This window comes from Platalea leucorodia (assembly GCF_965183815.1).
Source record: "Platalea leucorodia genome assembly, chromosome: 15".
Taxonomy (NCBI): domain Eukaryota; kingdom Metazoa; phylum Chordata; class Aves; order Pelecaniformes; family Threskiornithidae; genus Platalea; species Platalea leucorodia.
Genome location: NC_138837.1, coordinates 11,368,003 through 11,389,543, shown reverse-complemented (window position 1 = coordinate 11,389,543; position 21,541 = coordinate 11,368,003). Strand labels below are relative to the sequence as shown.

Sequence of the window (21,541 nt, the reverse complement as noted above, 5' to 3'; positions counted from 1 at the left end):
TTTTTAACAACTGGAATGCCCTTTCTTATTAGTAGGATTATACTCTGTCGTTTTTGGGTAGCAAAATAAGGGCAGAAAGGCATTTGTGCAATAGCGCTTTCTTTTAATGCAGGGCGGCACGAGTCATAAATTGCAGAAAAAGAATCCTCATCTGCTGGTGCTGCGGCATACCAGTTCTGCTGTGGAAGAAATCACGCTTTACGTTCTAGAAATAATGGCTCTTTCAGTGTTTTTAGATGTTAAGTTGTTCATCTTGTTAATACAATTAAATGTGCGTGGCTTTTTTCTCTCTAAAAAGATGAAAACCAAGAAGAATCTGTAAGTGGCTTATGATTTCCTTAGGGATTTGGAGCATTGTCCTTCTGAAATGAAACACTAACTGTTAGAAATCTTTAATTGCTGTGTAATCCTCAAAGGAAACACACCAGTATCAGGATTACACTTGTCAGGCTTTTGTTCTTTATCAGTATTAATGTTATCATACGCCGCCGTCTTTTGACCCTACCGCAGCCAGCTGAATATCATTGGACCCTTGACAACTGCACTAAAACTGGGCAAGCTCTACTCTGTTAAGGCTGGTTTACTTTGTCATTTTTAAGTGTGTGGATGTTTTTTGCCGATTAGTTGCATGTAATTTTTTCAGACTCTGAATTCTTCTGTTTCTAAAGCTTTAAGTCACTAAAAAAACAGATTTCAGGTTAATTCAGGTTAGCGGCGCCTCAGGCACTCTCTGTGCACAGCCCATACTGTGGAAATTGGAGGCGGATGAGGTCCAAGAACCGAGCTGGAAGACGTGGTTCTGAAAGGAGGTGTTCTCTTTCCATCTCTTCCACCGTCTGTCTTGGTAATACATTGCTAAAAATTATTATTTGCCTAGCAGCATCTTAGGTGTGAAATTGTATTTTAAAAAAAAAAAAAAAAGCCAAAAAACCCCTCCCCAAACCAACCAACCAACCAAAACCCCCAAACAGACACACAAAACCCAAACCAAAACCCAAACCACACAAGGAAAAACCCCAGTATTTACTAGCAGCAAAATGAGACAGAGGAAGCTCTGAGAAACGAGTTCACATTTGCACAGCTGAATTAGTGTCAGACTGAAATTAGAAGCTCGATGTCCTGATTTCCAGACCTGTCTTGAGGGTGTTGTTGGCTAAGTTAAGTCACTGATCTGAGCCATCTGAACCTTGGGTTCCTATGAGGATCTTCAGTTACGGTGTGAGCTGCTGAGTACTGTCTATTTTTCTGACTCTTTTCTCTACAACAATTTATTCTTTTATCCACAACAATTTATCTTTTACCTTTACTTGCCGTAGGTTCTAACAGCTGATGAAAGTAAGAGACCATTCATAACTGAAAATTGTTGTGGTGCAGTTCAGTGCTCTCCTCACTGGCTGGGAAAACCACAGGCACGGTTTTGACAGGATCCGGCGTTAAATTATCTGGCATTAATGCTATGTTTGTAAGTCATTTGGCTTTGTAGCTGCCACAGATAAAACAGCGGAGAGCTGTATCTCCTTAGCCAAATTCTTTTTAGAGACTATTAGGATCTTTGATGACAGATAGTGATAAAAGTTCTGATCTGCTGGGTTTCAGATAGGTGATTTAATACATCGAACTGTCATTCCTTAAGCTATTTTGTGTCTCCCTCCTGCTTCCAGCTGAGCTCCCTTGTGATAGTATCGTTGCTAGTGTCCAGCGATCAGCTAACTCTTGATACAGCTTCTGATCTGCCTTCGGGACAGTCTCGGGCTTCCCTTGCCTTCTGCTCCTTTCTCCCTTCCATTTTGAGAAATGCCGCATGGAACTGGGCTGGCAAGAGTTAATGCTGCATCCCCCTTTGCAAAATGCACAACTGAGTTGTTAGCAAAAGAGATTTTTTTTTTTTTTCTTGGTTAGAACTTTTCTTTTTGGCAAGCATCATTAAGTAAGAGTCACTGAGTAAGAGAGAGAGGTGTGATACTCTTCATCATGAAAATGCTTGGAGGCCAGCGAGCAGTGGGAAGCGGAGTCCAGCAGAGGCGACAGAAAGCGTTTGTGGGGAAGGAGTCAGCAGTGAGGGATGGGGAAAGGCTATCGCTGAAGTTCCAGCCAGGCTGGTATTCTTGTGGTGTGCAGCTGAGTCAAAGGCAATCAGATCTCTGCCTTGTTGGAAAGTATTCGACCAGGTCATCGTGTTCTGTTATCTCTTCTTCCATTGTTGAAATTCAGGTAGAATTTAACTGTAAGAGGAGCGTGCTGCGTGCCTGTAAGTGGTGTTGCACTTGCAGATGCTCTTCAAACAAACAGGATAAATTTGATGGATTTGTTGGGTGTTTTGTGTGTGTGCTTCAGATAGCTTTTGGTGTGTTTTTTGGTGGTGTTTTGACAGTAATGTTGGATTAGGGGAGCAAAACGTGCATGCCGCTTCCCATCTTTTCCATAGCCACATATATATAAGGAGTGAAACTTAAATACACTAGGTAGGACTGTTACCAATTCCCTTCCCTAGCTATAATCTTCTCCTTTCTGTCTCTTAATGGTGTTTGCTGCTGCAATAGGACTGTCGCTGCACTGCTACAAAATGCAGGCTCAGTCCTTTCGTGAGAACCTGTAGCTTGACTCCCACTGCCTTAATTACAGAAGGTAGCAAGCTCAGTCTGATTTAATTTTTACAGGTATTTTATATATACACTTACACATACGCATCTAAATATTCAAAGTAAGACTTACATGTATGACTGTGTGTATATGTATGTAAGTCTTTTTTTTTTTTTTTTTTTTTTTTTTAAAATATATATTAAAAAATAAGAGAGGGAGGTTTGGATTCTTCTTCCTGCACAGCAGAAGTGCTGGATGTCCTCAGTCACGGGGTTAACTTGGCACACGAAACATTGCAGAAGGTGGTTGTTAGAACAACTTTCAAGAGTACATGGCGTACTGCATTCATCCCTGGCACTGCTCCCACAAATAGCATCGATTTGCAGCTTGCCTGGTTGCTCTTCCCGCTCATTCATTGCTTCCAGCAGCGTCTCCTGCTTTGTCCTTTTCTGATACAACCAAGTTAATGTTTCAGATCCTTCCGAACTGATGGCTGGAGGAAACACCTCCGAGGTTAGCGTCCTCTGCTGCTCCAGGTGCAAAGGAGCTGAAGAAGGGTCTGAGAGCAGCTTGTTTAAACCATAAAAAAAATTGTTCCCTGTCGTGTTTGGTTGTCCTTCAGGTAACCTTGATTATGTTACATTGCTGTCTGCAGTTGCAGCAGCATCATCTCCTGTCCTTGTCGAGCAGAACCACTGCTGCGAAAATCCACATGTCTGTTTTGTGCCTGGGCTGTTCCAGTGCTTGTGTTGGCCGCTGAGATCCAGGTGTGCTACCTGGTACCTGTGCATCTGCCTGGTTACCCATCCCTTTCCCCGAGCCTCCTAAACTATCAGCAGATGTCAGTGTTGATACTTCTTCTTCTTATGCCTCCACAGGTGCATCTATGCTTCCTTGCACAATGTATTTCATCCCTGTCCGTCGTGTTTCCCGCTGTCTTGTCATGGTCCTTCCCCAGCGCCTTTGGGTGAGCTGTGGGTTTTGCGGAGCGCCTGGTGCGGTTCGGGGTGGAGGCTGTGGAAGGAGAGAGCGAGGAGGCAGTTTTGGCAGACGGACCTCCGAGCCGTTTGTCTTTTCGGTGAGGAGCTGGGTACCTGTGCAGGGTGCGTGCACCAGCAGCAGCACCGCGGTTGCGCTGGGAAGGGTCTGTCTGAATTGCTGCACCCCTGCTCAGGACAGGCTGTGCCCCCTCCGCTGGTGCTGCTGGAAACTATGCCTGTGTTGAAGAGAAGAAAATGCCTTTTTGCTATTTTGACTGCTACCAGAGTTCTCACTTTGTTTTGTTAGACATGGTGCTGCTTTCGTTGAAGCATGGCTGGATGCGTCCTGGCGCGCTCTTCTCTAAGAGGGCGCGTGTTTGCGGCTGCTGGGTCTTGCCAAAGCGTCTTGTGGGAACGTGAAAACTTGAGCCTACAAATACCAGGCTAATTGACAGGCGGCGGTTGTGGCTTTCATGAATGAGGATTTGGAAGATGAAGAGTTTAAGCCACATAATTTAATAATCTTTGGGGTCCTAACCTCCTTCCCAGGGTCGTGTTCTAACCGATGCTTTCATTTCTGTGGCTGCTGCTCCCCCTTCCTGCATCGCGTCCAAGGGGTGGCAGTGCAAGGGCCGAAACGCAGGGTACCCTCTGTGGAAGGAGTGCTGCTTTTGTGAGCTGGTAGCAAGGGCAAGATTGATATGAAAGAAGGAAATATGATGTATGAAAGAATAAAAAATTCTAGGGTGGAATAGTAGCTATGAAGGAAGAGAAACTGGAAGCAGTACATTATGAAAATAAACGTGGATGGGAAGGGAATGCACAGGAAGAGCCACGGGAGCGTATAAATGTGCCGGTGGTTGAAGGTCAGGGAGAACAGACCCGTGACTATAAACACGATCCTGTTAACTTGTGTCACTAATTCAGACTGGACCTATGTACAATTGCACTGGGCGGACTTGAAAACTCACTTGGAAAGAAATAATCTACACAAGAAACTGTATTTTGGACTTATTTGCATTTTACTGTATGCTGACCATTAGAAAAGTTAGAAATAGTTTGTTAAAGTGAGGCTGAATTTGCACGGAGAAGCAATGGTTTATTGCCAGCAGACAGCTGACACTAACACAAAACAGCCCCAGTTTTGGTCAAGTCCTCCGTGAAGCCTCAGAGGTGCTTAAGGCTAAGCCTGAGCATAGCTGTGCGTATTGCCGGGGGGCTATGCACACACTTAGGCAAATATTCAAAGTGATTTGTTGGATGTAGCTCAAAAAGGAATTTGGAGTAATTAGACCAACTTGCAGAAGATGACACTTGCTAGTTTTTACTTTCCAACGGTGTAATTTGGAAAGCTGTAAGAACTGTCAGGGATGACTGTTGAAAATGAAGTCAAAAGAGGTCATGAGAATATAAATTGCTTTTCCCCCTCCTTTTAAAAGATTTACAGTAACACTTTGTAGAGAGCGTGTAAGCTAGGGTTGTGAATCATGCGCATTGTACGTGATGGATGCATCGCACATGTTTTTGTCACTCTTTAATACTGAAGGAGAAGGTATGAGAATACTTTAGGAGAAGGTATGAAAAACCTAGCTGTCAGAATTAACTGAAACAGTAAAAAGAGCATAGGTCTAGTTACAGGTGGCGGGTTTGTGGGTTTTTTGTTTGGTTGGTTGGTTTTTTTGTTTGGTTTTTTTTGTTTGTTTGTGTTAGGAGCAACAGAACTGCAGCAGTGCAGGAGGGACCATCACCTGTGGTAATATTCATGATCAGCTATAAGAACCACAGAGTATGTAACACTCTAATTGATACACGCTCCTTGATGCAAATTATTAACAGCATTCGAGGCATTGCTTCCTGCAGCTCTTGGAGGAAATGGAAGTAAAGGCAATGATGGATGGACAGATTCTTGAGGGTGTGATGGAGATAGGGAGGAGACGTTGATGCTCGCTGTAAACGAGGAGCCTAGGGTAGACGTTGGAGACAGGTGAGCAATGAACGGCACATTTAACACTTTTGCTCGACTGCTAAAATGAGGCGTAGTGGTTGGATTTCAAAGAGCGATGGATTTCCAAGTGGAAATAGCACTGTAAGGTAGGTTTGCTGAGTTTACGACGTGAGGGAAAAGCGAACACCACTAGATAATAAGATGGCAAAGAGAAGAATGGCCAGTCCAGATAGAGCAGAAGAGGTGATGGGCTCAAGCCTTCAGTGAACTCCAGGACAACTGGAGGATTGTTTGAGAGAGAGAGGAAGAGCAGGGATGGCATATGGGTGAATTAAACATTGAAAGAGAAGACCAGAAATGAGCAGTGAGGCAGAACTTGTTTAGAGGCTTGTTACTAAGGAGAAGGAATGGATGTTATGGGAGAAGAACCCGAGATGTACTGTTGCCTCAGGCAAAATATATCATGTTGACTTGAATTTGAAAAGCAGTGGGAAAGAGTCCACTCATTCTGTCTTGCACTGGAGCACATGTTGTAGCCGTGTTCACGCTGGCATGGGTAATGATGCTAATGGTAGTCTGGGAAGGAGCTCAAAAGAGAGCTTGCGTACACACAAATATATGCTCCCCCCGCTCAGGTCGAATGAGATTTGGAAGATAATACTATTTCTTGAAGCATTTGGTTTTTAATGTTATTATGGGGATGTCTTTTGTGTTGTTTGCTGCAGCCGTGGTAGGTGATCAAAATGTTAAATTTCTTTTTTATGACCAAGGAAAAAATCTTACGGGATTGATTTTCTGATCGCAGGTGGATTTTATTCATATTAAAGTTCAAGCTAGATCTCAAAGTCTTTTACTATTTACAAACCTGGAAAAATAAGGAAACTTGTTCAAAAGGTTCACTGGGCAGAGGAGCCCAAGGATTTGAATGTGGCTTAAGACTGAAATGATTTTAAGCACTCATGTTGCATGAAACTTCTTTTTTTCTAAGCAAGAAGAAAAAACTCTGAATAGATGACATCTCAAACAGTTTATTAAGAATAAATAGAAAGAAGAAAAGCATCAGTTACAGGGGAGAACTATGACTCAATGTTAGAATATGCTTTTAATCTCTAAAAAAGATGAGAATAGCCAAATACCTGTTTGATTTCGCAGATTCCCATGTGCAGAAAATCTAAAACTAGTGCGGGGAAGGCTTTATAACCCCAGGGTGTAAGGAGGGGAGAGGTGAGAATGTAGTGAAGATTGCGAATAATCCTACAGATGGTCCAAATGTTGAATGAGAGCCCTCTCGCTTCCAGTGAAGAGGAAGTATTTTATGAATAGTTTCGGATAACTAATAAAAATGGAGATTGGGAACTGAGATGCTAATATCCATGGGGAAAGCAAAATTGTAATTTCTTGGTGTACGGTGCCTGGGACCTGGATATTTTCCATGCTAGAACACCAGGGTGTATTTGCATGAAAATATCAAAGCTAATGGCAAGACTTATATCCACCTGGATGTAAGAGTAGTACAAGACCCAATTTCTGTAATCAGCTGGGAATTACATTCAGCAAATTCCCTGCGATTGTGGGGGTCCATGACAGTGGTGGTGTTGCAAGTGCCACTTGCTCCAGAGATGTGAATGGCTCCTTGTAAAGGAGGTTTGAAAAAGGGCTCCGTCTCCCCTCTCTTCTGCCTAGGGACAAGGTACGGTTCAATTTGAAAAGACAGTCACAATTTGGAGGAAAAAAAAATCCCTGAGGCTTTGTTTTAAGGTTAAAATTTAATTCCCTTTTTTACAAATCTCATCTTTTCTGAAAGACTTGTGAGCCCTTTGGAGCACAGTTAATTTTATGCACTCATATATCACAAAAAGAGTGGAAAAGGGTATTAGACGGTCTGAGAGGTTTTTTTCTTCTTTTTACAAATTAAATTCAATCAGGTGATGACTGGCTGAGAGGAAAGGTTTTATTTTAACAATTGGAACTCTTAACCTGCTTTCAGGATAAGGAAGCTAAATTACAGAGCCCAAAACTGTGATAAAAAGCTGGTAACAGGGGAGAGAGATAAAACAGAAGCCGTTATACGACCATTTGGGGAACCTGAAGGGGACTTGGTTCTCTGTAAATGTGTGTACAAAGATGTACAAATGTATACATGACCTTTTTTCCCCCTTCTATATAATTAGTTTAAAATGTGAGTACATGGCAAAACATCCCTGGCATCTGAACAAAAACCAAAGGCTAGGTCTTATAAAACGTAGTTACTTTAAATTTACCTGTGCAGTTTTTCATGCGTAGCATTCGGTGCTCAGTAAACTCTTCTGTACTAGCTAGAGTTAATATTAGCAGGCTGATCGCAGCTTTCTGGACTAATGGCAAGTTTTTAAGATCCTCATGTTCTGGCTGTCTGAATTGTCCATTTTGTGCACGTGTAGTCTTCCAAGAAGGCGCTCTTGTTGGAAGTGGGGTCTTGGAGTTGCATGTTTTAAATTAATATTCGTGTGCTGTGGATGGAAGTACCTGCCTGGACACCTGGCGATATAACACAGGACGCGTTGCGTTAACTTTTTGTGTGTCTGAGCCCCGAGTTCTATAATAAAAGCATTGCTTGTGTTGGAATTTGCTGTAAAGGTAAGCTTTGGAACTAATTCTGAAACAAACAAACAAACAAAAAACCCTATCAAACCCCCCAACCCCAAAACAAACCGAACAATTATAAGCTGATCTATTTTCTGTTTCTTTTTCTACTGGAAAGCTTAAGTCATGTTCATTTTTATTTGAAGTGTCCATAAATTGCAGTTAGATTGAGAAATGTTTTTGTTTGTGTTTTAACCTTCGTAATTACAGCTACTACAGTGACAACCTTTTTTTTTCCTTTTCCAAAACGACTGATCTATGGATTTTAAACCCAGTAAACATTGCCTGTTGCTAAAACTTGCAAAACTGAGCACCAGGCTGTTTCTAAGCAATTAAATATTGCAGCTCACGCCTGAGCTCTGCATGACGCCATCTCGCCTAGCAGGCAGTCTCATTAAGCGTGTGAAGATATTTCACCAGGGAATTTGATTTCTGCATTTCAAAACCAAATAAGAGCTGGTGGCGGGTCCGGGGCTCTGCAGATGGTGCAGCTGGGGATTCAGGGCACAGCTGCATTTTGCAGAGCAGGTTTTTAGAACCCGGTTTTGTTTATGTTGTGTCAGGTTCTCCCCATAAAGGAGAATATTAATTTTCATTGCGTGATCACTTTCTTCTTTAAACTTTTACTCTCAATAGAATAAATGTTTCTAGGTGAAACAATAGGGCGCTGTTCAGGTTGGTGCGCACTGTCACACGTTTTCCTGTTTACATAGCACAGATACACATGCATATGTAAAAAAACCCAACCAACCAAACAAAAAAAACAACAACAAAAAAACCAAAACCTGGAAAAGCAAAGCTCCCTTCTGGCCAAAATGTGCTGATTTGCTCCTCATCCCTTTCTTTAATTTTTAGGAAGCCTTGATTATTTCAAGGTTGTCGGTATTCAGCTTCTGAAAGTAAAATGAGAGTATTTCAGGGTGGCATTGAGGAAAGAAGAAAGAGCGAGCAGTAGAGAAGTGGGGTTTTCCTTTCTGTTAGGTGGCTTTATCACAACTAAAAATGATGGATTAAAAGACATAATTGTTGTTGTGATGGTGAGCTCATTGTGTGCCTCTGGTTGTTCTGGCAAGCGTTAAAAGCAGTTCTTATCCTCACTCTGGAGATGCACAGTGTGTGAGAGCTTGCGAAAGCTCAAACAAAACTTTCTCTTGCCATACTGTCTGTCTGGTGCTATGGGTTCTAATTCTGTGGAAAACTGCGACTGTCCGATAGCAGAGCGTGCGCCGACAGATTGGGATTCAGGAGATGCTAATGCTTGTTGCGGATGGATGTGCCTTGGGGAAGCTCCCTCTGTGCGCGCCCTTGGGGGGGAAATAGCGTCCTGTTTTTAATGTGTGTAAGCAACGAGTGTGACAGTCCGGTTCTTGGGAATTGTTCCGTTTCTTCATCCTGACATTTGATTTTTGTAACATGTTGTGAATTATCTTTAATGTTTTGGCTATGTGCTTTTTCAGGTAGAGGCATTAACCCATCAACCTAGAGCCACGACGGTACACGCAGTCAGAGATTCAGAACTTGCCAAACTCCCAGAGGGAGCACTGACATCTATCAAACGCAAATTCCCCCAGGTAAGAAAATGAAAAGTATTTTCTGTCTATCTCAAAAGATGTCTGAGGAGCTAAAACTCTGTTAGCACCGACTCCTCTGGGTTTTTTGTATGATTGATGCATACTGAGAAAACATTTTGTTCTCTTTGTCTGCCTGATCTGATCTATACCAGACTTTCACCAGCTTCTCCTCCTTTATCTTCTAATCAATTTTAGCGCGTTTTATTGCAGGGCTGTTTTGTGTATCTGGAAGAAATTCACGCTAAATGCAGGAAAGTGGAAAAACATTTGCTAAATGCAAAGTGGCAATCACTTAGTGCTATTGATAGTAAATGAAACTTCGACTTCTAAAATCACTATAAAATGTTGTTATGCATTTGTCTTGCTCACTGGGCCTCAAAGTCAGCACTCGGTTATATGTACCTTTATTTCCAGAGCATTGATATTTGGGGGTTGGTTTTCCTCTTCCTTGCATTTTAGGCTGTCAGTCCTCATTCTGCAACTGCCAGATCTGCCTGTGTCCTGAAGACTGTGATTGCTCCCTTTGAATCCATTAACTCATCCATCTCCTTTAATTCACTTGACATTATACCTCCCTCCTGCAAATCTGGAGACTGACGGACTTGAAATTTAATTCTTCTGTCCCTAAGTGCATCAGGGACATTATACTAAGCACTAAATCATTGCACTAGCCTTAAAGGCAATTCTTTAATGCTGTTACTTCAAATTATTTCTGATTTTTCTTTTTGCTGTCTTTAAGACATATACTTATTTTAACAGATTTCTTAAAAACAAAACCTGAAAAAGTAATAAATCTAAAATACCTGTATTCTTTTGCTTTCCTAGGATCCATAATAACATTTTTGATTTTTATTTTTTTAAACTGTATAATTTAAAGCCTGTATTCTTGCATTCTCATGTTACAAAAACTGTGGAGGTTTTGTCTGTATTATTGCTAGGATAACTTTATCATTGCAGTAAGTGTTCAGAAGTTATGTCAATGAAAAATAATATTCCTGCTTTCCCGTTTCCCTCTAAGCATTACTTTTGCTTAATTGTTTCTGAACTTCTGCTGTGGATTGTTAAGGCACTCCTGTTCTCTGGATCCCTCTCGCGTAGTCCTCTCATTCTGCTGGGCTCCCTTTAACGGAAGAGATTTCCTGCCCGGGTCTGCGCACTGGCAGCAGCGTGCAACCTCTGCACGCAACTGCCACGGGCTGGGTGGGGACCCACGGGCTGGGTGGGGACCCACGGCGGCCTGGCTTCAGCTGCCCTTTTACGTACCGCTCTCCCTGTGACTGGGCAGGAAGTGAGGAGTGAGCTGGGGGGAATTTAAAACCACCTTTCTCCTTCCATAGTGGATGATTTTAAATGTTGCTATGAAACATTTAAACTGTAAATTGCTAGTAAGCACTGAAGGTGTGATGTTTAGTAATGCCTTCAACGCTGATCTGCACAAAGGCTGTGCTCTAGTTCCGCCTTTTTGTTTGGGGCAAGAATTGATTTCAGTGTCTCATTTCTCTTCCCTTTCCCTATTCTGTCAGTTGGCAGAATTGTTTTCCCCTAAAGAGCACTCTCTGTGGAGATGTGAATCGTTTTCTTTGCAGTTAAAGTTGAGCTTGAGTGTTACATTTATAGTACAATTCAAAACATTTATTTGTAATAGAATTCAAATGTCTTCCCATGTCTAAAGAGTGTAGCTTATCAGCCTCAAATTCCTGACCTTTTTGAATATGGAATTCGTTTTCTCTAGACTTGCATATAGTTTGGCTAAATAGTTGCAATGGAACGAAATGCTAAAATAGATCTTTTAAGGAAATGTGTTGCAAAAAAAGGTTGTCAGAAAAACACATTATTGCTGCTGTTTGAGATCTCCAAACTGTAAATAGATGTTAAACTGGTATCAAAAATGTGAGAGCTTACACTTTTACTACTGGATGATTTTAGAACAAGCATTAGAAATAAAGAGGCGTGTAAGATAGACTTTAAGTGGGAGATTTATGCAGCCTTCAGACTGTCTTCAGAACATAAGATAATTTTTTTTTTTTCATATGATCTCAAAGTTCTTGTATCTTCTCTTTTTGTCTGTTAGGTCCATCAGATAAGGGAGGAAGGACAGAAGTGAGAGGGAATTGAAGTGATGGAGGAAAACAATAGGGTGAAAAGTTTGAAGTCAAGTAGAAAGCACAAAGTCAACTTTAAAGGAGTACACTGGAGAGAAGTTTTTGAGCTGGAAACTAATAAATTGCATACAGAGAAAAGGGTCTGAGTAGCTGTTTCTTAGAAAAAGAACCCAGGCATTAGAGGATCAAAAACTGACCATGCCCAAACAATGTCATGCAGTTGTGGAAAAAAATAACTGCGTTAACAGAATGCTTTTTGGAGCGAAGAAATCTTTGCGGTATTGGAAAAGCTTCAGTACCAGCCTGTGGCAGCACATTTGAAGGAAGAGGCAGACCAAATGAAGAGAGCCTAGAGGACACAAAAGGCAGCTGACTGGTGTTTAGAAATATTAACCTATAAAGGAAAAAAAGACGCTGAAAGGTTAAGGGAAGAGACGGTAGCTATTTTCAAACGTATAAAGTTGTCTTCTGATAGAGAGTGCATAAGCTACTCACCACACTGAAATAGTGTACTGAAATTGCAGCAGTTGCATATTCAGAAAAAGCTGATTCTACTCCCTAGAAAGACTAAAAGATCGTTACTTGTTTTTATAACCTCTTAAAAAATTATCTTTGAGGTAGTGCTTAGTGCTGAGCAGAGGGATGGGCCAAAGCTCTGTCCTATTTTCTCTCCTCTTATTCTAGTAGAGGGATGTACACACAGGATTTATGATGATGTTTTCCCCATCCAACCAGAAGTAATAAAGCAACGAAGGGATAGCAGGCGCAATAGTTTTGAAATAATTGACTAGATAGCAAGAGCTAGCTTGTGATTCAGCAGGGTGGTGGAGGATTTCCCTTAGTCCTCTGCAAATCGGAAAACCAAATCAGAAAAGCAACTCTGCCTCCACCAAACACATGCTCCCCTACCGACTGGTCAGGTTAAGTTAACCTGAGTCTCACTTGGTGGAATATGATCAAACGTTGGTGCTTGTCCCCTGAGCCAGGTGAAATGTTCTCTTAGTTCGGAGGAATCCCGCACCAGAGAGAATTGCTTTCGCTTTGGTGTTCCTCTCGGCAGCTTCCCTAGAGCCTAAATAGTGTGCACCCTAACGGCCAAGAACTGGGCGGTTCCTGAGATTGTATTACCCTTTCAGTTAGTTGCCCTTGAGCTTTACTATTTGCTGTCAAGGGTGAAGAACCCTTTAATTCTAGGCGTTAGTGGAGGGACTTCATCCTGCATGCTTTTCACCAGTCGTGGAATGCATCGTAAGAAAATATTACCTGATGGGTAAGAAAATTATGCACGTGGGTGGTGCTTGCCAATGAGAACGATGTGAAATGAGGGAAATCACGCTCTATTAGTCCGTACCGCAATTCAAGTTTCTTGAGCTGTGATGTACAATCTGGAAAAATTACACAGCTGATCCTTGGGGAAGCACCGTATGCTCGCCCTCTGTTTTGCCTTCTCCCCTGGGCATCTGCTTTGCTCCTGTCAGAGGCGGGATACTGGGCTGCTGGGATCTTTGGTGTGACCCACGATAGCTCCTGTTATTCTGAGGGATGAAACAGATGGGCGAGCCTGGGGAATCTAATCTCGGTTGTAAGTAACAGCCAAAATTTCAGAGTATGTGCCCAGAAATGACAGATGTTGACTTCTAGATCCTGCTCGGTCTGCAGAAGTCAAATCTACATCATCTAGCTTCTCAGGAAAGCATCCCAGCCTTGAGTCACTCTGGATATGGCATCCTAGACGTTCCCAGTTGAAAGTGGTCCACAGTGCAAAACTTCTTCCTTTTCTCTGGACTCTTGCCTGAGGGCTGCAGCTCTCCAGCATGGCCATCAGGGCACTCAGCCAGCGAGAGCGCTTGCTCCTCTGACAGCCTCCGTGTTTGCTTCTGGTGCTGCTCGAAGCTTTTCAGCGTTGCAGGAGTGAAAGGGAATTGATTCTTTCTATTTTCATCCCTGCCTTCAGTTCTGAAAAGTAGGACAGAGAATCAGCTCACGATTTTTGGCACCGCAAAGCAGTTTCGAAGCAGTAGCGACAGCACGGAATTTGTGAACAGATTACAGAGATGTTCTAACATCAGTGTATAACTTGGATCGCATTTCATAGATTATCTTTGCCTCTACTGAGCTCAGATTGGTTTTATAATTCTAACTTGAAATTTAGACCTGCTGTAGCTGATGGAAACTGCACGGAGAAATTGCTTAGGAGCTGGGGGGGGTGAAATGTAAGACAACCTTTCGCATGCTAGAAATGCAGGCTAGAAAACACAGAGCTCTTTTTCTTTTAATTCTGTAAATCTGCCCTTGGGGTTTAAATATATTCAGAACCCATCATCCATCCTGAACAAGTCCTGCTATCTTTGTATGCGTATTTTAACCAGAGTGTTTCTGCAGGGGATGGAGCCTTCCCTAGGGCCGTCTGCCTTACGAAGCGAGTTCGGTAATGTGCCCTCTTTTCAAAATGCTTCCCGCAGGCATTGTATATATTGTGCGTCACGTTATTTAAGCTTGATGTGGCACTGTGGAATAGGTCAGGAGAGGCCGTGCTTCTAGATTTTTCTGTATTTGTTCTCATGGCCCATTAAAATAAGTTTTCCTTGACTGTAGGAGAAGTGGATGTGAAAAGGAGAGAAGAAAAATGTTCAGCGGAAGCGTGGTCACCGACTGTAGCTGCCCGACATGAGGCAGGCAGGAGTGAGTGCTTAGTCATAGCAGTGATGCGAGACTGACATTTTTCTTCAAGACACAATTGATCACAAGCGTTAGAAGCTCAAGCGGCCCCAGGAGAAAGCTTCAGTTCTTCCGTTAATGCTTTAGTGGCATTTGTGCCAGAAATTGTTGCGAGTGAGCATTTAAGATTTGCTTTGTCATGGCGGTTTTCAAACCGTCAGAAGTTTTCATCGGAGACCCCTTGCTAAGCTCCCTGATTCTGTGACAAGCAGTGTTTTATCTGACCTGCAGCCATGTAAAGCTTCAATAACGCCATGGTTTTATTCAAGATGATGATCTAATTTACCTCTCCTCCTCCCTTGTCCCTCAAAAATAAAAAAAAAAAACTTAAGAAAGCGGGTAGAGAATAATCTCGGCTCCTGGAAAGAGCTCCACAGAAATGAACCTGCTATTATGTGAATTTGTATAGATAAAATGGCTGTTATTGCTATTTTACCCCACTTGCATTTACTTTGTAGAATAGAAAACCCTTGGCAGCCCTGTTTTCCATGCTAGCTTATTCACATTGGGTCTCTGTGTGGTAGAAAACCCTTTTATGTGTCCTTTAACTAAATCATAGATGTATGTGGAGGGCTATAATACCTTGCTATGAAGGTACCAATAAATTGTTATTTAACATATTTAATATAAAGGTGGCCTATTGGATGACTGATTTGAAGTTTTAAAGGCTTAACTATTAAGTATCTTGTTTTTAAACTTCCAAGTCACCGGAGAAAGTCCTTAGCTCACCTGCAGCCGCCTCGTTCGCTGTGAGAATACTGGTCTCTTGGATCTGGGTGATGGTAGAGGATCCACTGGAGAGGATCGGAACGGACTTGGAAGGCAAACCGCGTTCGGATTTGTAGGGTTCTGTATCTGTTGGTCGTACGGGATCCAAGCTGCCATGTCAGGCCTGCTCCCTGCCTGCTTTAGCCCAGGCTGGTTTCCTAAACCAGGGACCTGCAAGAAGGCACCACTGCTCCTCCTCAGGACTGGCCCTTTGCTCTCCTGCACAGGAGCTTTCTTGCTTAGATTTAAAATAGCGTACAATTACACCTGAACCTTCGTGGAGCAGAGTCGACGAATGTATTGTTTCATTTTTGTTCCTACATATATTTCTTCTCTTCTAAGAAAGATGGATTTGTATCACACAGTCCCTTTTACATCAATTACTTGTTACTGTGAATTTGGACCCTGGTGTAGATTTTGTGGCATTTTCCCATGATTTCTCTAAACCAGCTTTGTTGAAAGTTAGCTAAGATGGGAAAAAAGCTTTGTTTGGTACCATCGTTATCTATTAGCAGATAGTCGATTTGCTAGGCAATCCGTACTATTCGCAGAATGAAATAAATATCCATATGAAAGCATTTTACAGCTTGAATTCTCACGAATATCACTTTCAAAAGGGCTTATTGTAAAGCAACTCTTCAGTTTCACAGCTGAATAGGAACAAAAGCATTAACAAGAACCTAGCCTTGGAAGATGAGCTAGGTGTGGATAATAGGTTGAAATATTTAAAAGGATTATAGGAAATACAGCGCTGCAGAGGGACGATAACCACTTGGTGTGGGAATTACAGCAGCGGTGAAGCCACTGGTGCTCAGGATAACACCCAAGACCGGAGCTGGAGGGAGCAGTCAGCCGTGCGCTCGCACCGTCGCTAGCGGGTGATGCAGAGCTGTAACGCTGCCGGGCCCACCGCTGAAGGACGTTTGTTTTGAAACTGGAATTAGTCATCCTAAAGTAGGCAAATAGAGTCCCCTTGGGAAGGAGGAGTTCAGTCCTCGCCCTGCAATGCAGAGGCTGCAGGTCTGTTGAGTAACTTAGCACGAGTTAAGCAGAGGGAAGATGAATGGTTTCCCAGAGCCCGCTCTGTAGCAGAGGCAGACTTTCAGGTTGAACAGGAGGGAGCTGGGGGGACTGGAGGCTGCTGAGAGCTCGAGTGGGTCTTACTGGGGATGGAGTTGATTCGGAAACAGCCAGAAAGACAACATGTGTCAGGGTAGATGGGGCGGTAAGTGGTAAGCTGGGTCAGAGAGGTGGAATTGTGCTGAGGAAAGTGCTCTCTAATGCATTGGAGAAAGAGAAATCCTCTCTATCCCGTTTTGCCCTGCACAAAAGTGTTCTGGTGAGTTAATCGGAAAAGGTGGGAGGAGGAGGAGGAACATTTTATTTCCCTTGTAAAATGTGTGTCTCAACTGAATGCCCTGCTCTGGGACAGGTTTTATGAATTTACAGTTGCAGCAGGGTCTGCGAGAGCAGGAGAGCTTTCGGGGCTTTTGCAGAACGGTGTACCGATGCACCTGGCATCCCAGGCAGCTTCCGAGGTGGAGAAATACTCAGTTGCTCAGCCCTGTAAGGTTAGTTTTCTTCCGTCTGGCCTGAAAAGCCTTTTGCAAAAGCTCAGGAGGGTGAATATTTGTTTGCTTTGGGTTTTGGTTTGGCTTGGGGTTTTTTTTGTTGTTGGTTTGGTTTTTTTGGTTTTTTTTGAAAGTTGACCCACTCGTGTCTACGACCCAGGCAGGCTCCATGGCTCCGGAGCCCAGACTCGTGCTGCGAGACCCTAGAGGCGTATATTTAGGTTGCAAGCAAAGCCTTGTGGCCTTTCTGAGTCATTTCACAGCTTGAGATGGCAGCGGTGGGCAGGAAGGCGTGCGCCGTGTCTGCTCCGTGTCGCCAGGACAAGTTTAACCTGCGCTGTGGCGATGTCAGCGGCGCCGCTCTCCACGCCTGGCCTACAACCGAAGAGCCTGCTCTGTGTCTCTGCTTCTCGTTACTGGTTGAAGTCATTAACTGTGATTAACTGAGCAGGACCCGCTCACTGCTAGCACGGTTTCTGATCGTGAGGAAGGATAAATTCAACTTCACGACCTGAAACAAGTTTGGCTCTATCCCTAGTACAAGGGATCAAAAAGCTGCATTTACTTTGCAGGCAATTAATGATTCTCGCCTAATTTAGAAACCTCCCGGTGTTCTTGGAGAAGTCTGGACTCCAACTCGCTGCCTTTTTGCAGTACAGATTTTTCTTCAAACCTTAAATCCAAACCGCCTGACTCTGTGCCAGCGGATTGGGCTGCGCCTCGGTGTCTGTGGAGAGCGGGGTATGTGTTTGCAGGGCTGGGTGGATGGGTGCTGGGAGAGACTGTAAAATCCAGGATGCGCCATGGGATGAGCACACCAGACGCTTCCGACTGTGCTGTGAAGGCTGTCTAGCCCTGAGTGACGGTGACGCTGTGGGAATGAGACAATTTTGCGGGTACAGATGTCTGGGAAGTGCTCTGTGCTCTTCTGGCACCGTGCTTGGGAAAGACGGGCGTTGGCATGGGAGAGGGGGTGGAAGCCTTGCCTGCTTTTGGGAGAACTACCCGAGTCCATCGCTGGCTCCGCTGTGCTGGGGGCAGTGCTGGGGGCTGTCTGGCACCTCCAGAGGACCGAGAACTCAGTGTTTCTTCCAGGTCAACTGGTTTTCCCAGCAGTGCTGCCAGAGTTCCTGCCTTCCCCCTCTGCCCAAACCCTCGCTGCCAGCTCCCAGAGCTTCTCCTGTGAAATACAGCTAAGTAGGCAGGGTGGCAATAAGCGACTGCTGAATCACGGCCCGGGTGTCTGTGCCGAGGTAGCTGCCTGCCAGTGCCCTGTTATCTGCCTTTCTCCTGCCTGTCTCCCTTCCAGGCTCTGTTTCCCTGCAATCCCTGGCCATGACCTACCAGCCCCAGGGCTAATTTCTGCTTGCTTCCTCCTTCTCCCCTCCCCAGGCTAAACCAGCCCCCTCCATGCTTGACTTCTCCCTCAGACGGAGGGACAAGTCTCTTTTAAAGGAACGCATTGCCTTTTTGTGAAAGAAAATGGAGTGTGTGTAATATAAAACTCTAAGGAAATTTCAGGCCAGTTCTTAGCTCCGATCCCAAATTGATGTTCCTTCGACGTTGCCATGACTGCGACAGAGTGACTCATCCCGTTATGGTTAGCAATTTGCTTGTCTTACAAAGTCACCGGGGAAATAATTTTTCCATATCTATACGTACCAAGACTGTAAGGTTTGCCCTAGCAAATAAGATAAATAATATTTCCTGGTAATAGGAGCAGCCAACTGGAAAACGAGACCAATAGGTTCTATTCTTAGTTTCGTCATTAACCTTGGACATCTTCTTTAACTTAGCTGGAGCTCTCCTTAAATGTTTGTAAAGCAGATAAAGTTACAAATACAGGAGATGGTTTCAGTAAGTAATTAAAATTCTGACGTTTAAAGTGGTTCAGAAGTGTAAAACGTTTATAACACCTTCCAAAACTGCTTGAGTAAAGCCCTAGTGTGCAGATACAGGTTGTTAGGTGAACGCATGTGAGCTGGGTATAGCGCGTGCTCTCGAGAGGCAGGTTATCTCCCTTAGGAAGGGCAATCCGTCTCCTGATTTTTGTTAAGAATTCCCTCTTTCTCTCCCTGCTCCCCGTAGTTGGGGCAATTTTCCATAGCTACACCCAGCGCCGTTAATTGAATCCCAGAACCGCAGCTCTTGGGGTTATTAAAGTGGTAACGAGTTGGCTGGGTGATCATCAGCTCTCACTGTACTCGGGACAAACGGAAGCCTCTTAGATCCTGTTTGAGCTTCCAGGAGAAGGAAGGAGGCTGGGAGCTGCCCGCTGTCGGGGGAGGCCCTCGTTCCGCCGCCGCTTGTTAGCGGCAGCGCTCGTGCTGCCCGGGCGCTCTCAGCGAAGCGGGTACGGACCGTTGTGTCCGCTCTTGGTGCAAATAAGGGAGACGTTGAAGAAGTTGATCTTGGATCACCGAGGAGATGGTTGATGTGGCATCTTGAAGAACTTGCAGTTATGGCTATGGGACATAAATTGCTTAAATAACTTTGTTTAGCTCTCGCTCCTTGCTCCACATTGGAAGCTACCTGTTTGCTCTTACCCCTTCCTCCTCCAGACACTTAAAAAATATTGGTGCTTAGTAAAGCCGTGGCGTTTCGTAGTGTAGGGCAATTTATTTTATTTTTTTTAAAGCAGGATATATAAATGATTCTGATGGGTATGCTGACCTGTCTTGATGCTTACGTGGTCTTTTATTTGAAAGATGCACCCTGAGGTGCTTGTTCTTATGGACACAGTGGGTCTGTCTGTCCAGAATTCAAGGCAGGCATTTGCTGCTGCTTGTTTAGCTTGTTCGGAGTTGGGAGAACTTTTATTGTTGTGGGTTTGGTTGGGTTTTTTTAATGTCCTCCTGAAGATTAGAGTTATTTTGACCTTGAATTAGTTGTCTGGGGGAGAGTATGTAACGATTGCTCTATTAATTCTTAATGCATTTAAATATCTCTTTCCCTTATTTGGTAAAACATTTGCGCATAGCTTTTCAGAATAAATGATGCATTTTCCAAGTCTGTCGCTCCTTGGTATTGCAATTATAAGCCTTCTCCTACACCCTTGTTGGGAATTGTTGTTAATGTTGGAGAGAAGCTTGTCAGTCTTCAGATGTGCTTGGCTATTTGAATACTGGTTTATATCGATGTAAGTCCTGTTGGAAAAAAGCTGGGAAAAAACCCTGCCCCTTCAAAGGTGCCACGCAAACACGATTTGAGGGGGAAAGCAATTTCTTAGGTAGTTTGTTCTGATTCTGCGGGTGTTTAGAGTGTGTATTTATCGCTTTTATTCAAGATTTCTTAAATTGGTTGCTGTGAACATTGACTAGTTCACAGGGGTCAGGTGGAAGCAAGGTTGTGGGATCGGTTTGAGTACAGACTTGAACCTTTTTGAGCCCTTAGTGCCTGCAGAAGGTGGAGGTGTGCAACAGCCACGCAACAGGGAGAGCGACTCAGAGGCGCAAGCACACCGCGGAGACAAAGGAGGAGAACTGAAAATGCAATTTGACATGTTTCCCAAAATAACTGGATTTTTTCTTTTGTTCCCAAAGCAAGTTAAATGCTGCCTTTTTTGGTTTGGTTTTCTTTTCTTGCTTTTCCAGATTAGAGTAAAATAAGGTAAAAGAAATCAAGACAAATGATCAGTCACCATACATCGCAGCCAGGAAAGAAGCTATGGTTATAAAACCTTGTCTCTGTACAGTTCAACTTGAGATAACATCTTACAAAAGTTCAAAAGTATCCATTTAGATGCACTATTTTTAGTACATTCTGCCTGAATGTTTGTTTCTTTTCTCTTTCTTTCTCTCCCATTGCTAGGTTGTGACTAGACTTATTCACTTGCTGGGCGAGAAGATTCTTGGCAGTCTTCAGCAGGGAGGTAAGACTCATTCCTGGACTTCTCCCATTGATGCTGGTGCTTCCTTGGCGCTAGATTTGCATCGTTAAATCTGGAAACAGAAAGCGCATACTTGAAAAGAGAATTTGTCGCTGAATATTTTAGCTGTTGTCACAAGTGAATGGTGATTTTTTATTATATAGATGTGTACAAATTTATTTTTTGGTGAACCGTGGTTCATTAAGTGTGGGAATGGAATGATTTACAATTGAGATAGAAAAGTACTGCTGCATATGTGCAGTGAAATTTCCTTGAAATCTCTTGCAAGAGGAGAGCTCAAAGGGAGCATTGGAAATAGCAGCTGTAATAGACTTGAATCGGATAGTCGTGCTGAGTGGCATCTGCGTGTAGACTGGCTTAATATGTCTGTATTTGCATTATCTTAATGAATTGTCTGGGAGGAACCGGTCTGCTCTGGATTGGTTCTCAAGCTTTGTGTATGCGGCAGAGGGAAAACAAAGTATATTTGCTGATTGAAGTAAGTAGGAGGAAATTTTCCAAATTTTCTTGAGCAGCTATTAAAAGAAAACAGATGCACGTTAACTACTGCGGGTGTCGTGGGGTTCTTTGCTGTCGTGGGTTGTTTGGGTTTTGTTCAGTTCGTTTTTTTTAATTACTTTTATTGCTGGTTTTGCAGTATTCCAAAGGAGAGTGAAAATGAGGTGGCCAGCTCTCGTGTTTTGGAGCAGTCTTGGGGAGTGAATCTGAGCCCGCTCTTTCTTTACACGCTCAGCTTTCTGTGCCCAGTCCGTTGTGTACGAATCTCTAGTGATAACTGTACTTCAACTTCTGTGC

At 43.5% G+C, this 21,541-nt stretch overlaps 1 protein-coding gene across 7 annotated transcripts in view; it reads left to right on the top strand.

Moving 5' to 3' along the window:
* PNPLA7 (patatin like domain 7, lysophospholipase) overlaps nucleotides 1-21,541 on the top strand; it is a 128,606-nt gene that overhangs the window by 41,457 nt on the left and 65,608 nt on the right. For all 7 annotated transcript variants that reach the window (XM_082327179.1, XM_082327177.1, XM_082327178.1 and 4 more), the window contains 2 exons: nucleotides 9,585-9,698; nucleotides 20,668-20,728. In XM_082327179.1, coding sequence (XP_082183305.1) covers nucleotides 9,585-9,698; nucleotides 20,668-20,728 — 175 coding nt within the window. The remainder of the gene's footprint in view (nucleotides 1-9,584; nucleotides 9,699-20,667; nucleotides 20,729-21,541) is intronic.